The 15,277-nt window shown below is 37.1% G+C and overlaps 1 protein-coding gene across 1 annotated transcript; it reads right to left on the bottom strand.

Moving 5' to 3' along the window:
• Positions 1-11,964: 11,964 nt before the first annotated feature.
• LOC124645553 (serine protease inhibitor 77Ba-like) lies at positions 11,965-13,725 on the bottom strand. Its single transcript, XM_047185365.1, has one exon. The coding sequence runs from the start codon at positions 13,625-13,627 to the stop codon at positions 12,431-12,433; it is 1,197 nt and encodes a 398-aa protein (XP_047041321.1). The 5' UTR covers positions 13,628-13,725; the 3' UTR covers positions 11,965-12,430.
• Positions 13,726-15,277: the final 1,552 nt, after the last annotated feature.

The following is a 15,277-nucleotide window of genomic DNA, read 5'->3' on the forward strand; positions in this document are numbered from 1 at the left end:
TTTGTTACGCGATTACTTCCGCCAGTTTATTAATCGATTTTGATGATTCTTTTTTTGTTGATAGGATATACTCCCGAGTGGTCCCATAGTCATCAGGTCAGGGTTCTGATGATGGAAACCCTGAGAAATCGAGGGGCAACCTTCGAAAGTTGTAGGCATACATAGGTTAAAAACTTGACACTCAGGTGTACGCCTAAAAGCACTATTCAACTGTGAAGATTTGGAGCTGACCTGATGATGGGAGACCAGAGAGGGTCGAGGGAACTCGACAACTGAATAGGTATAACTACCGTCGTGTTTGGCTTAATTATTTGTATTGACAAGACCTCTGCACAGTGAAGGCTTTGGAGCTGACCTGATGATGGAGACCAGAGAAAGTAAGTCGAGGGGAACTCGACAACTGAATATGTAAAATACCTCGTATTTGGACTTATATTCTTGTATTGATGAGAACTTCTCACTTGTATGGATAGTGACAACTATTCGTATCACTGAAAAGCTTTAAAATAAAAAACTTATTTTACAAAAAAATTAAACCGACTTCCCAAAACACTAAAAAGCAAAAAAAAACTATTTTAGGTGCATCGGCCTAGAAGTCGGTGGCAAAATTAACTTAGTAACATCCATTAGACACCGACTTCTAGGCCGATGCACCTAAAAATAGTTTTTTTTTGCTTTTTAGTGTTTTGGGAAGTCGGTTTAATTTTTTTGTAAAAAGTTTTTATTTAAAGCTTTTCAGTGATACGAATAGTTGTCACTATCCATACAAGTGAGAAGTTCTCATCAATACAAAGAATATAAGTCCAAATACGAGGTATTTTACATATTCAGGTTGTCGAGTTCCCTCGACTTACTTTCTCTGGTCTCCATCATCAGGTCAGCTCCAAACCTTCACTGTTGCAAAGGTCTTGTCAATACAAATAATTTAAGCGGGGTCACCAAAATGTAGCAGCAATGCAGGTAAATTTGATAAATAAAACAGCAATGATGGTTGTAAAGTAGAAGAGTATAGTATATCGTATATTTTGTAAATACAGAACGAGCTTAAGTCTAAATAACAGGGGCCGAAGTAGTTTTAAGACGCTCAAGCGAGAGCGTCGCGCGATTGAGATAGCACGAACGTAAATATAACGCGTTCGGCGCGAGCGGTCTTCAATCCCATGTTGTGGGTGGTGTAGCGAAGCGTACCTCACACATTACATTACATTAATTGAAAAAAAAAACTTATATATATACAACTTAAAACTAATACAGTGCATCAAAAAATTGCTCCTCATCGCTGTCACCGGGTAATGTACCCAAAAGACTGGCAGTACTTTGTACTGAAATATAGTATTAATTACGACAGTTTCATTTTCCTTTGACACAATTTCCATTACATCTGCACATGATCCGGAAGTGACTTCTAAACAACATATAAAAATAGAATCGTCAATGGAACATTTGAACATTTTATGGGTTGACATGCAGTTTTAGAGCAGATGTGATTTATCGATCTATTTTTTATTTTATCTATGATCAATGTCGTGATCGATAGATTTCTAAGAATATAGTTATCTCATATACTTACCTGCTGTTTGTCTTGTTTATGCTTCAAATTATATAATTTTAACCCTAGATCATATATGATGATGTCCTCCTAGCCGTTTACCCGCTGCGGCGGCTGTTCTCATGTAAGGAGATGAGCCAACTGCGCAGGACATATTATAGTGCACAAGCATTTGCGCAGACACAGGTGCACTCACTATTCCTTCACTCTCATAGCGCGTATTACTTACTTTTGATCTAGACACGACGCAGTTCATATCCACTCAATTATAAACATAATTTTGGCGCCATCTCCAATAAAATACTATTATTGACACATTGCCAAGAACTTTCATATATTTCTTTACAGAACTTGCAATTTTTTCTATACCTAAATATTTGGTTCCCAAAAATAATTTTGTGAATCCAGACGTTGTCGTTCAAGGGCATAGAGTAAACCTAAATATAATATCAGACTTTAAATATTCTTTACATTACAATTTATGTAAAGGGAAACTGCGGTTCAGACAAATTAACAACTATGATATTACCTACAGCTCGATCAAAGGTCTCCATGAGACCAACTTTTTGAAACCGTGCAACTGGTGTGACGTATCATAGGATACCTGCAAGTCTATTTGAAATAAAAATATTTGACTTTGCTCTTTTGCTCTCGACAAATATCTCTGTCCTCTGAAGACGGCCATTTAATCTAGACTAGCTTCCGCCCGTGGCTTCGCCCGCGTCGAGTTCGGTTATATCGCATTTCCAAGAGAACTCCTCAAAAGTCCGGAATAAAAACTATGTTCTTTCAAAAGGGGCGAACTCTATCTCTGCACCAAATTTTATTAAAATCTGGTCAATGGTTTAGACGTGAAAGCGTAACAGACAGACAGACAGAGTTACTTTCGCATTTATAATATAAGTAGGGAAGTATGGATATAGTAAAGACACTAATAAACTTTTGAGTGGTAAAATTATTTGCTAATTTATATTTTGGTAATTGTTACTTTTAAATATTTTACAGAAATCAAAGGAAAATTAGCTGTAATGTGACTGCATAAAAAATGTAAGGCATGCATCTTATGCATTGGCTCTGAGCCAGACTTCATTTAAAAAAATTGAAACATGATAATAATGTACAATTTACAACCAGTGACGTGCATTTGACAAATGGTAAACATAATTTGTCATATTTTACTGTTGGTTCATTAATAAATACATTGTTCCATGTGACTTTGTTAGCAATGATATTGCAACTAAATGACATTGAATCTTGTTCATTTTAGACTAAGTAGCTGTTTGCCAGATTCTATCTCAACTTAGTTGTTTAACGGACTACTTTGTTTAACCAGATAACACGTAGCATGTAATTTGTCTCTATCAGAATCACTGGTCATTCTCCATTTTATCTCTCGAAATACATAGAGTTGCTACCCAGTTATTACCAGCTGCCATGAATTGCTACCAACCACTACCCTCGTGACATCAACTTAGCTTGTCACTACATCCAGAGTTATGCACAAAAGTATTGTTTTTTTTCTAACTAAGAGTTAAAGTACTGCATGTCGATTCTATAAAATATCACAACTCACTTCGACATCACTCTCACTTCGACTTCGATCTAAAGGTAGAATTCCGTGGACGCGACAATAGTCAACCTTTGAAAATGTATGGCACCGTTGTCGAGGCCCGTGACAGTCGCGCGCGGCCGACGAATTTCGTAAGCTGCTCGCGGCATTGTCAAAAATTTAATTCTGGTTTTACTAAAATTCTATAGATGTTATTAAGCGCTAGACCATGTTGAGAAGCGTACGGCCGCGAGCGGCTCACGAAATTCGTCGTCCGCGCGCGACTGTCGCAGCCCTCGGCAGCGGTGCCATACATTTTCATAGGTTGACTTTTGTCGCGCGCGGCTGCGACAATCGCGACCCACGGAATTCTACCTTAAAGTTTCGTGATTGACATTGTCAAACTACACTAGCGCTTCACTATCGAGCGTGTTGACAAGTTGAACTAAATCAAAGTCGAGATTTTGACAGATTTGTCAAAATCTGTCTATCTATAGGGGAGGTAGGGGAGAGATGGGCAGTTGGGAGACATGATCAAATCAGAATAAAAGGGGGGTCCTTTTATTCTGATTTCTGATCATAGTTTTGTTTTTTTTTAATTGGGTAGTTTACGTTACCGACTGGTAACGGTGTTCATCCATAGACTATCTGTCATTTCTGTGAGTTGTCAAGAACAAACACTCGTAAAAGTACTTAAATATTTTGTTGCGGTTTCGGATCGTTATAAAGAGAAAACTAATGAAAGGTATGTGTATTTTCTATTATTAATTATTGATTGTCAAAATCTCCAGTTACAATTATAGTAAGTCGATGCAATCCACACCTATTATACCTTTAGAAGAGAGTACTACAGCAATAGTTAATGGGCCCCACGTTTTTATTTTAGTCTAATATGACCGGGACCACCTACGTAGGTTGACAGGTAAGTAACTATTTTTTATTTTCTAGTTTTCAGTGCACATAAGATAAAACCGTTTAACTTAAAAGTTTTTTTACCGATTTTTTTTTCATAAACTAAGTCAAAAGTGTCCAATGCTCTCTATGGTAGGGAGGCTTTTCTTCGTCAGTGAAAATTTGTGAGGTTATAAATCTGCGCGAAAAATCCTTTATAGAATCTTGTTTCAGGTACCGTTGCCAACTTGATCTAGAGACTATTATATTTAAAATAGTGTTTAAATAAAGTTCTAAGTGTTTTAAAGTGATTAAGTGCCTACATTTAACGATGGCTAGAATGTTTTTGCTTAAATCTTTATTAGAAGAAGCTCATGCTTTAGATAATTTAGAAAAGCGTCAACAATCTGCTAGAATTCGTAGTTTACCTTTATTAACTCGCGATGATGACTATGTGAGCATATATAGATTGTCAAAGGAGCTAATTGACCAACTGGAGTCTGATTGAGTGAGATTTGGGTGAGCTAAATAAAACCGTTTAAATATCTCGTAATGTTGAAACTGATTGTAATTTTTAGGAAAGCTCTTTCATTATATCTAGCCGAATATAAGAAATGGCAATAAAAGTTGATAATGATCTGTAAAATCTGATTTTTTATGCAATAAATTGTGAAAAAGTGCCCATCCCTCCCCTACCTCCCCTAAAGTATGAAATGACATTACGAATCGAAGTGAAATGCGAGTTGTTGATCGAGTTTTATAGAATCCCAGTACTGATTGTCCAGTAAGTATTTCATTTTGGACCACATAGATTTCACAAATTTTAATTATTACTGTTGTAGGTCCTTCTTCGCCTCTGGATAAATGAAGTTTCCATACCGATCCATTCCATTCCTATCCGTTAATTTCTAAGGGCCAATTTCTCTGGCACTCGAACACATTTGACCAACTTTAATTATCTATTAAAACCGCTAAGTGCGAATACTGACTACTTTCTCAACTATTATTCTGGTTCAAGCTTATCTTAATTATAATATCTCATTGCCATGCCTTATTGAATAGAAACTGGTTATCTATTAAATATCTCGGTGCACTATTATGGTCAGTGTATTTAATTTCATATTGGGTACGAATTCACTTTCTAATGATTTGATTAAATGCTGTTTATTAATAAGAGGAAATATAGATAGCCTCTATGAATGCCTAATTATAACCAAACACTACAGAAAAATTATAAGAAGGAACTAACTAGGTACCTACTTAAACTTTCTAAGACCAAAAAAAGTGTTTTCGAATCGGCATACTAATTCCTGAGATCATCCTCCGAGCCTTTTTTCCCAACTATGTTAGGGTCGGCTTCCAGTCTAACCGGATTCAGCTGAGTACCAGTGCTTTACAAGAAGCGACTGCCTATCTGAACCCCTCAACCCAGTTACGTGGGCAACCCAATACCCCTTGGTTAGACTGGTGTCTAACTATACTATACTAATTCCTGAGATAAGCTCGTTAAAACAAACTCTTCAGCTTTAATAATATTAGCACACATTAGTACCTACGTACCTATGTATAGAAGATACATTTTCAAAGATATTTCTAAACCAAATAATTATTTAAAGGTCAAAAGCAAATCCGCTGTATGTTAGCCGTAACATTCATTCACGTTCAATTAGTTCGTTCAAAACGCGGGATCGATATAATGCTTCATTCATTACTGGAAGTACTTTGTAGGGTTACCATCATAATACCTTTAAACTACAGGATAAAACCACTTTCTGACCGGAATGCGATCTGCATCCGCATCCGTTGCACTCTCCCTATCCTTTACTTCTTTGTATATCAATTCCTTTAAAGCTATTCTAGTATTTTGACGTGGATAATTTGCATAATATGTGATAGAAGAATACATATTACATAGGTAGGCAACCTATGTCGAAATCAGGGCTCTTAAAAAAACTTAAGCAAATACCTACATACACAAATACTCAGCTGAATCTGAGGAAACCCGAACGCATGGTAATCCTAGCACTCTGTACTACCACATGTCCTAATCAGGCACACTTGAGTTTCAATTCAGAAGAATAATGGCTGATTCATCAATTAGTCTATTTTTAATTCAGGATAACCGAGCCAGCCCTAAAAGTTTCTTCTAATACACTAGTTTGAATTATCACTTTTAATTTTTTTATCTGGTTACTGGAAGATGACCCCACAGTAAGGAATAGGTTAAGCCGATGAGACTACTAGGCAACCTGTGCCTAGTAGTCGCCACGAACTTTATCATAATATAGACAAGGAAAAATGTACTCAAATGACGCCAATTAATTATGACGTCATGAAGGTTTGAATTTATTCTCCTGAAATTGTTAAGGAAAATTTAATGCCTCGTAATGTCGTTTGTATACCTATATTTTTTGCGTTGCCCTCTCATAAAAAATAATCGTCCCCAAAAAACATTAAGTACCAAATACCGCAAGAATGGTCCATTGTGTAAAAAATACCAGAACAGTTTTCATTTGTTTTTTTTTTATTATATCTTACGCGGGACCTTTAAAATTGGAATGACAAAGACCTTACTGTAGCGTTCCACGAAATGAGTATTTACTTCACTCAGTTATGGTAATAATTTACATTTTCTTTGTAACATACTTTTGTTAGATAAAGGCCGATGTTAAATAAGTCAGTAAGTACAATACAAAATATGTGTTTGTACAATTTGTAGTACATATTTAATACTTTGTATCTTGCAAAGACCTTCAGAGACTGAATTTCAAATGATATGATAAGTAACTTAATAATAATATGTTCCATATTGTATTAGGAACTCTTGATAAAACTTTTTGCTATCGCTAACGCGTGTTAGATATTGCAAACTGATTTTGGATTTGTTATATGACATTGAAAGAGTAAATTAGATAAAGGTTCGTCAAATTCGATCAATTTATCATGATAATAATTACTAAGAAGTCCTAATTTTTCTACGTTTTATTTTTTACTTTTTTACCTAAATTATTATGATAACCAATTAAAATTACGACAAAAGCAAAACTAAATACTTTTCAAAAGTTTAGGTGACACAATGGGCGGTTCTTATCGCTAAACGCGGTCTTTTACAGGCAACCTTTGGATGGATTGAGAAAAAAAGGAAATAACCATTTAGCAGGTAGTCTAGATAGACTTTATTTCTTAACATTCTAGTTAAGAAAGCAATGATACCAACTTATATCTGTGTGCCATAGGTCGGTAATACCACGGGCTTGTTATCTACCCAGAGGCGAGAATAGTGAACTATTAACAACATATTACGCTTAACCTAACACGATTCAGGTTATAGGCCAATGGTCCAAGTGTACTTAAGTATGTCGCGTGCATGGAGAACAAATGACTAGCGGAGATGTCATAACGCAGTGTCTCCTAAGGCCTCTGCCTCGAATTTTGCGGGCAGCGGGGCGGCAGCGGCGGCGGCGCGGGAGCGTGGCGGGCAACGGATACGTGTTCTCGAAACTAGCGGGCAGATCGCGCGGCACTATAGCAGTGTAGTGTTGTGTTCTGTTGTGTTTGCTGTTCCATATGGGTGTCCTCTCAAAGATGGCCGAAATAATTAGCTCTTGCACGTCCGAACACATTTTGATACGTCACAAAAAAAATGTATAACACTATGCCTACAATGCAGACGCCCAACGCGGGCGGTCACCGCTTGACTGGAGCGCACCGCTCGTCGCCCGCCGCCGCGCCGCTCCCGCGCCGCTGTATTCGAGGGCCGGTCCATATGAATATACGCGTAAGATCCTGCCGCTCCCGCGCCGCCGCCGCTGCCGCCCCGCTGCCCGCAAAATTCGAGGCAGAGGCCTAGGAAAGCAGCGCGCCAAAATGCGAGTGTTCGGGGGACGAGGAACGTTACAAGCTCAGAAGGCATGTTAGGGCTTACACGCCTTCTATGGAACCCGCCCATTATTTGACCAAGAAAAAAATCATGGCTCTGCTAGACGTTTTCGTGACCAACATTTGGAATGAATAGAAACTACCGTTAATTCTAGGTTAATTTATGCATTTAACGCATAATGTAGTCTACACTAAGATTAAGAAATTGTAGGTACACGTAACTGTGACACATTTGTCTTGATTTGACAAAGAACCCGAACGTCTCGTTAGTTCTAGTAACTGATCACGCCTACCGTACGTCGCTTGACCTACAAGAAGGAGCCTGACCTACCTTCCTTACAGCATCTCCGCTATCTTTCCTTCCTCTGTGCCCGCATGTAAACTTAGTTCTCTAAGAACTAGTAACTAGTGTAACTAGGCTGAAATTCTTCAGACATTGTATTGGAGTTCCGTATTGGTAACTTTCTAGTAGTTTCTGTACTTTCAAATGCCTAGCTCAAATTGTCTAAAGGCTTTCTAAAGTGGCGAACGCTAATGTAGAATTTTAATGTGTAGGTACTTAATGTTTTCAAAACGAATAATGTAAATAAAAGGAATTCGGTAATCTATAGTGATGTTATGAAACTGAAGCGTTTGTTTGAATGCGCTTATTTTAGGAACTACTATGTAGTCTAGTAGGAATTTTCTTCGCTACATCGTAGGAACTATTTAGTAATCTGTGGATATATCGCCTTCGAGATTACGTGCTTAGGAAAATCAATGACAAGGTTTGTATCCAATGAGTTAATTACCACTAAACTTGTAGATTCGATTCTTTTAAAAACAAATTGACATATCTACGGTCTAGTCTTGTGGTTACCTAAAGGTGGTTTTCAATAACATATCTAGGTAAGTATGTCTTGTTTTGCTTAGAGATAGGATTATCTAGAATATTTCTATTAAAGATAGGACTTCAATCTAAAAAATAAAATAGTTTAAATAAAACATGATTTAATTAAATGTTCATTATAATTTGTTTTCCAGTCGAGCGCCTGCGACCTTTAATGGTTCATTTAATAAGGAAATAAAAAACTTCCAACGAGTTCTAGACGCTAGATTAGATAGGTCACTTACTAAAGTTACCTACCGACATTTTGCTGACTTAAATCTAGACTACATTTTATTCACAACATTTCACACTTTCGATAATAATTTTAAAAACTAAACTCAATAGCTACATATTTAAATATTTACTAGCGAAAGTTTTTTGCAAACGGGTGAGCAATTCTAGAGATAGATAATCTCGCATATAGATACCTAACGAACTATTCTTACATAATATACGCGTAGATAGGTGGTACATAATATTACTTAGGTACTTTTTCACTTCCATAAAAAAAAAAAAAAAAACAAAAAATAAAACCGCCCTCAATAATATAGCTAAAAGTCTAACAACAAATGCTGAAAATCGCATAAAATACATACAAGTCAAACTAAGAACATCCCTTTTTGGAGTCGGTTAAAAACTAAACCTCAATTTTCCTCCTAACGTATTCGAAAATCTTCAATGAAAAACCGCGCCTAGCATTAAAATTCTAAAATTCCTCTCGGTAACGTCACTGACCTTCAGTCGAGACGGCAGATGTCGTAACTACTAGACACTAGTACTTACTCCCGACGATGCTCGTGAAAGCAGATATAACTTAGCTACCTCACTTAGAAAGTTACTATATTTATATCTTTGTTTAAAGGGTGTGCCGTATGTAGGTATTGTACAAGTAATATTTAAAACATGTACATAAAAAAAAATATTGCCCGGGTAAATGGGTTGAGGAGGTGTGAAACACTGGTAGGTACTCAGCCGCATCCGGTTAGACTGGAAGCCGACCCCAACACAGTTGGGAAAAGGCATAAAAAAAAAACTTGGAAGATTAATTCAATGGCATGGAGTGCAGAATGAAAAACATCTCGAGGATATCTGGACTGTAAAGTCTGAAATCACCAACCTGCATTGAGCAAGCGTGGTAATTAACGCTCAATCCTTCTCCGTGTGAGAGGAGGCCGCAGCCCAGCAGTGTGACGATAAAAAGGCTGATGATGATGATGATTGTAAACTATCATTAAAAGGAAAATGTTTGTGTTTGTTTTAATTAAAAAATATTCAATTACAGTAATATGACTCAAGAATATAATTTTAAGTCAGCAAAGACATAAAATCACAGATAAAAATCGCATTAACGCTTTGTTCTTCAAAAACTGGCTGTTAATTGTAAAAACAATAACTCACTGTACAGAGCTACACACCTACCATAATAGTTTATTTTTAAACCTTTAAAACCAAGGTTATAATCATAAATAAGAAATAAAAAATTCTGTGTCCAAATGTCCGATACTAAAAATATGAATTGCAAAAATATTTAGGCCCAACAGAAAAATAAAAACTTTGATCTCTGACCCACGAAATGGTCTACAGTTATATGCTAACGATATTTGCAGGCTTTGTGGTCAAATATTATTTTTTTTGGTCTCGATATGGTCAATTTGGAAAACATAATATCTTTGGTCAATGTTTTCGGAGTGAATTCCAATACTTAAATGGCGATTTAAAAATCCAGCCCAGTGTTGCAATTGACCCCACTAGTAAATGGAACATTGGAATTTTTATTGAATCCTCCGTTCTCAGTCGTTTGTTTATAAAAAATATAATATAATAAACATGTTGTTTTTCTATTGTTTTTATATTCAATGAATTCACATAACAGAGAATAGCAGAACAGTGTTAATCAGGTGTATAAATGATAACAGTTTGCTCATAATATTTACTTTTGTTTTCAGGTAAACAATGGCAAATACCAAGGAGAACAAAACAGGAAGGAGAAAACTAACTCTTAATTAGATATCGATATTTACCGACCAATGTCAACGCTCAATTGCTTCGAGAATTCCACAATCGATTGATCGTTTTGTCCATGGAGAACAAAATGACTAGCGGAGGTGCCATAACGGAAAATCTCCTAAGAAAGTAGCGCGTCAAAATGCGGGTGTTCGGAGGACGAGGAACGTTACTGTCTTCGCCCTTATACGCCTTCTTTGGTCCGGATAATTTTTTGTAATACCAAAAATTGTTGACAGATGTCTCACAGTACCCGAACGCCTCGTTAGTTCACTCGTACTGATCGTTTTAGTCATGCCCACATACGTATTTGACCCAGAAGAAGGCGCCTGACCTACCTGCATTATAGCATCTCCGTTCTTCCTTCCATCTTTCCTTACTCCGTGGCTCAATTACTCCAAGAATTCCCATTCGATTGATCGTATTGTTCTAACAGAATTAATTCGTCACAATTGTCGGACCGAGTTTGATATATCGAGTCGATAAATCGACCTCACTTGTGGATGTGAAATCAATTATTTTTGTAATACGACACTAACGGCCATTGTCAGTGGTTTTAAAAATTGGGGCGTGAGCGTGACTGACTTTTAGAGATGTTTTTTTTATCGATACATTTATATTTACATGTATCGATATATTGATTCATTGTATTTTGATAGTGCCTTTACCATTAAATTGAACAGCAATACGAGTGTTGTACAAAAATGTGCCTATTTTAAATCAGAACAAATCGCTTTGTTTATTAGAATTATTAATTGTAATCAAAGAGTGATTATTGTCTCATAAAGTACAACTGAGCAAGCAATAAAATTGTAATGAATAATAAATATTAATTAAAAATATTTTATTGTTATATTAACTGGCCCAAGAAACACACCTTGCTTTGTGTACCTAAATACCTGCGTAAGCTTGGCCTTCAAGAAGTTTGTATTAAAAATACTTTAATTATGTCATCGAATACAGGAAGAAATAGTCATAATAATGAATTAGAATAGATTACAAGAAGTCTATTGTTATGTTATACTGAAATATTTTGTTTGCAATACGAAGCGGTTAATGTGATACTAGTCATATAAACACTGTTATAAGTGCATTGTTATTGAATAAACATATTTTTATTCTGAATACTGTGTTATTGGTAATTATCTATGACTTGTTTTATCGACATACGCACCTCCTTATTCATAGGAAAACATGAATTAATCACGTAAATAAAAATACTGCTTGATTTGGTAAAAGTGTACTTGATAGTTTTACAATCAGATTACATCGGTCATTTGAGTAATACATAAACCTTTTTGCATTTTTAACATAAACATAAATTGCATAATATCCTCAATAGGGGTTAACTGACTTCTATTATTTAAATTAATTATTAGTAATTATCACTTTGGGTTTAACATACAATTATTTGTTTGAGAATAACACTTTCCAAGTGAGTTATGACTTTCAAGCAGTTAACAAATATTAAATATTTAATCCTAGCACTCAGTTCGTTATTGAAGGCGGTACTTTCACCAAAGTTCACAAAATGTCAATCTACCTAGACAGTACATTCCGTCCGTCTGTCCGGCACAGACGTCCTCGATTTCAGAATTTATTTACAAATGAAACATCGCGAATGCAGCAATCAACTGATTCGCAGAAGAGATTCGTCACATGAATTACAGACATCGTTACAACTTCCTATTCAAACGACACTAGGCACTGAATACACACCAGCGAATAGAATAAAATCTGTTATTTTATCTACTATCATGTAAGCAAAAGGTCTATTACAATTAAATTCAGTAACATTGTCTTTTATAACTAAGGAGCCGGCGTATGCAGACACACCTTTTTCATTTACATCTATGTCAGCAGTTTGCGTCATTAGAGACGCATACACATCGAATTTGCTGATGCCCTTGAACTCAGCTACTTTAGGCTTAAATATTCTTTTAATGCCCATATCGTCAACTAATTCAGGTAAGTTTTCAATCTCTGTGCGCTGTTTGAATTTAGGCATTGTTACGTTAACTAATCTCTCATGTTGCCGTTTGTACATATTGAAAATTGCTGTCAACCTAGTACGCTGTAAGTTGTAGAATATCTCACTAGGCCAAAGCTTTTCTTTAGGCAAAAACACTAACATTTTAATTCTCTGTGAAGCACAAGGAATTTCTAAAACAGTTGCTCCTATATGAGGAAAGTCAGCGATATGATAGTTGCCTATCTGATTCATCATACTCACTGCACCAATTTTGACTCCTTTATTCGAGTAAAAGGGTTGTATCGTGGTCTCACTGCTGAAGGGGATCTTCCACTCACTTCGGAAATAGTTCGCGTCACTCATGATGAGCACTGTTGACATGAAGTCGTCGTAGTAGACGATCTGGTCGACCACTCCGCCGGTGCCGTCCTCGATTACGTCGTTGACTTCGCGTGCAGCTTTCATGGGCTCATTGAAGTCCAGCAGCATCACTCTAATGCCGTACAGCTTCTGAACTTCACGCACATAATTTTTCTTCACAGCCATTAACTTATCTATCGCAATCACACTTTTCCTCCTAACTTCATAACTTAAATCTTTATTGAGTTGCCTTAAAATATTGCCCAGTTGCCTCTTGAAGCACTTGTTTCTGTGATGTTTCGTTACCCTCCAAATTTCTTTGAAGGTGCTGCCGGTAGCACCCTCGGCGAGCGCGGACAGCTGCAGCCAGGTGGACAGGGGAGAGTAAACGAAATGGGCGTCTGTTTCTTGACTCACTCTTTGTAACATTTTCACTGAAAACTCGTATGCGGGTCGTTTGAGCAGCAGCAGAGCGGACCGCGTGCTACAATGGTACTCGAAAGCTAAAACACCGTAAGTCCACAGAGTCACTAACGTAAAAAGTTTAATATACATTTTGGCGTGTTTGTGTATGCGTTGTTATCGAGCGAACTGCGAAGCGCGCGCGCCGCAAGTTGAATGAGCCGGCGCGGCGACCGTGCCTACCTCGTAACACAGTTATTTATAATGATAGTCCAACGTATCTAGTATAGATTAGTTTGGAAACTTTAACTTTAAGACTCGGGAATTTTCTGGTTTGTAAAGGCCGAGATATGCAACAAGTTCACTTGTATAGACTTCGTGCGGTCCTGCGGGTTGTTTTGCGGTAATTATGCGCGCGCATAACGGTACATCTGGTATACATGTAGTACATCGGTGACCAAACTAACTGATCTAGGGTCGTGCCTTCATTATCGATAATGTTATCTAGTTTATGAGCTTAAAGCCGAAATGTTCTTATTATTTTTTAGAGTAGGTCTGTAACGTTTAATAGTGTCACGATGTCTTAGCATTTCTTTGTTTTGTAAACATTTTTTTCAGTAAGTCAAGGATAACTGGTATTAACAGGTTTCGGAAGAGAATTAATGGCGTCAACGATCATAGTTGTTAACACATCGTTTCATGTCTATTTAATTACCTGCCATTAATTAACGCAATTCGTCTGAACGCAACAGGTTTGCTAAAACAAATTGTAATTTAAATGAATAATCCTGTTTTAAATGGCTATAACTTCTGTGCCAGCTAGCTAAGGCTAAGGAAATAGATCGCACGGATTACCGCGCTCTGGAACATGTAGGTTTTAGTCAGTAAGAGAGTTCGAGAAAACTACAACTGCAAGTATATTGTCTCCTCAAAAGTCAGGCAGGCGAAAAACATCTGTTGCTGAACAACGGTCACTCTCAAGGTTTGCCACTTTGCTCCATCTTCATCAACCCGCTTCCACTGCTTCCCGGCGACATTGGCCAGATGGTCAGTCCATCTAGTGGGGGGCTGCAAATGCTGCGACTTCCAGGCGCCTTATGGATCATGTGTCATGTCTGATCATGTTTTAAGAGCTATGTACCCTGTAACTTAGCACGTAAATGTCGATCCTGCGCCTGATCTCTCTCCGGTCGTGTCGGATTGCCGTCCCATCGGGCTATGAGAGTGAAGGAATAGGGAGTGCACCTGTGTCTGCGCAAATGCTCGTGCACTATTATATGTCCTGCGCAGCTGGCTGATCTCCTTAAATGAGAACAGCCGCCGTGGCCGAAATCGGCCGTGGACGCCATTATTATTATTACCCTGTAATGATCTCACCCTTAGTCAAAGTTAGCAAACTTTAGTTGTTTAGACGTTCAGGCCGATAGTTTGTTTAGGTTCATAAATAAATACGAAGATGAATGGTAGTGCGCACATTACAAAGATCAGGTATTTAGCACGTGTCAGACTGAATAGAAACGTTGAAACGTATGTAACATAACCTGTAAATGACATCAACTACCTATATCCTTATATAATTAAATTCCAGTAGCAATATAATCTATTTAACAACAATTAAGAACCCCACCTCAGCAATTAAAGAAAACATAAAATGTAGAACTGATTCCGTTGATGTCATTCCTGATCTCATTGTCCACGCTGCGTTAGTTTCCAAAGGTCGTATGCCGGTCTATATAGCAAGAATAATGATGCACTGTTCAGCCGTGACGGGCATCGCTGAATTACAAATATTGTTATGTCCTT

The sequence above is a fragment of the Helicoverpa zea genome, unplaced genomic scaffold (genome assembly GCF_022581195.2).
Source record: "Helicoverpa zea isolate HzStark_Cry1AcR unplaced genomic scaffold, ilHelZeax1.1 pri_000016Farrow_1_scaff_6_deb, whole genome shotgun sequence".
Lineage (NCBI taxonomy): Eukaryota > Metazoa > Arthropoda > Insecta > Lepidoptera > Noctuidae > Helicoverpa > Helicoverpa zea.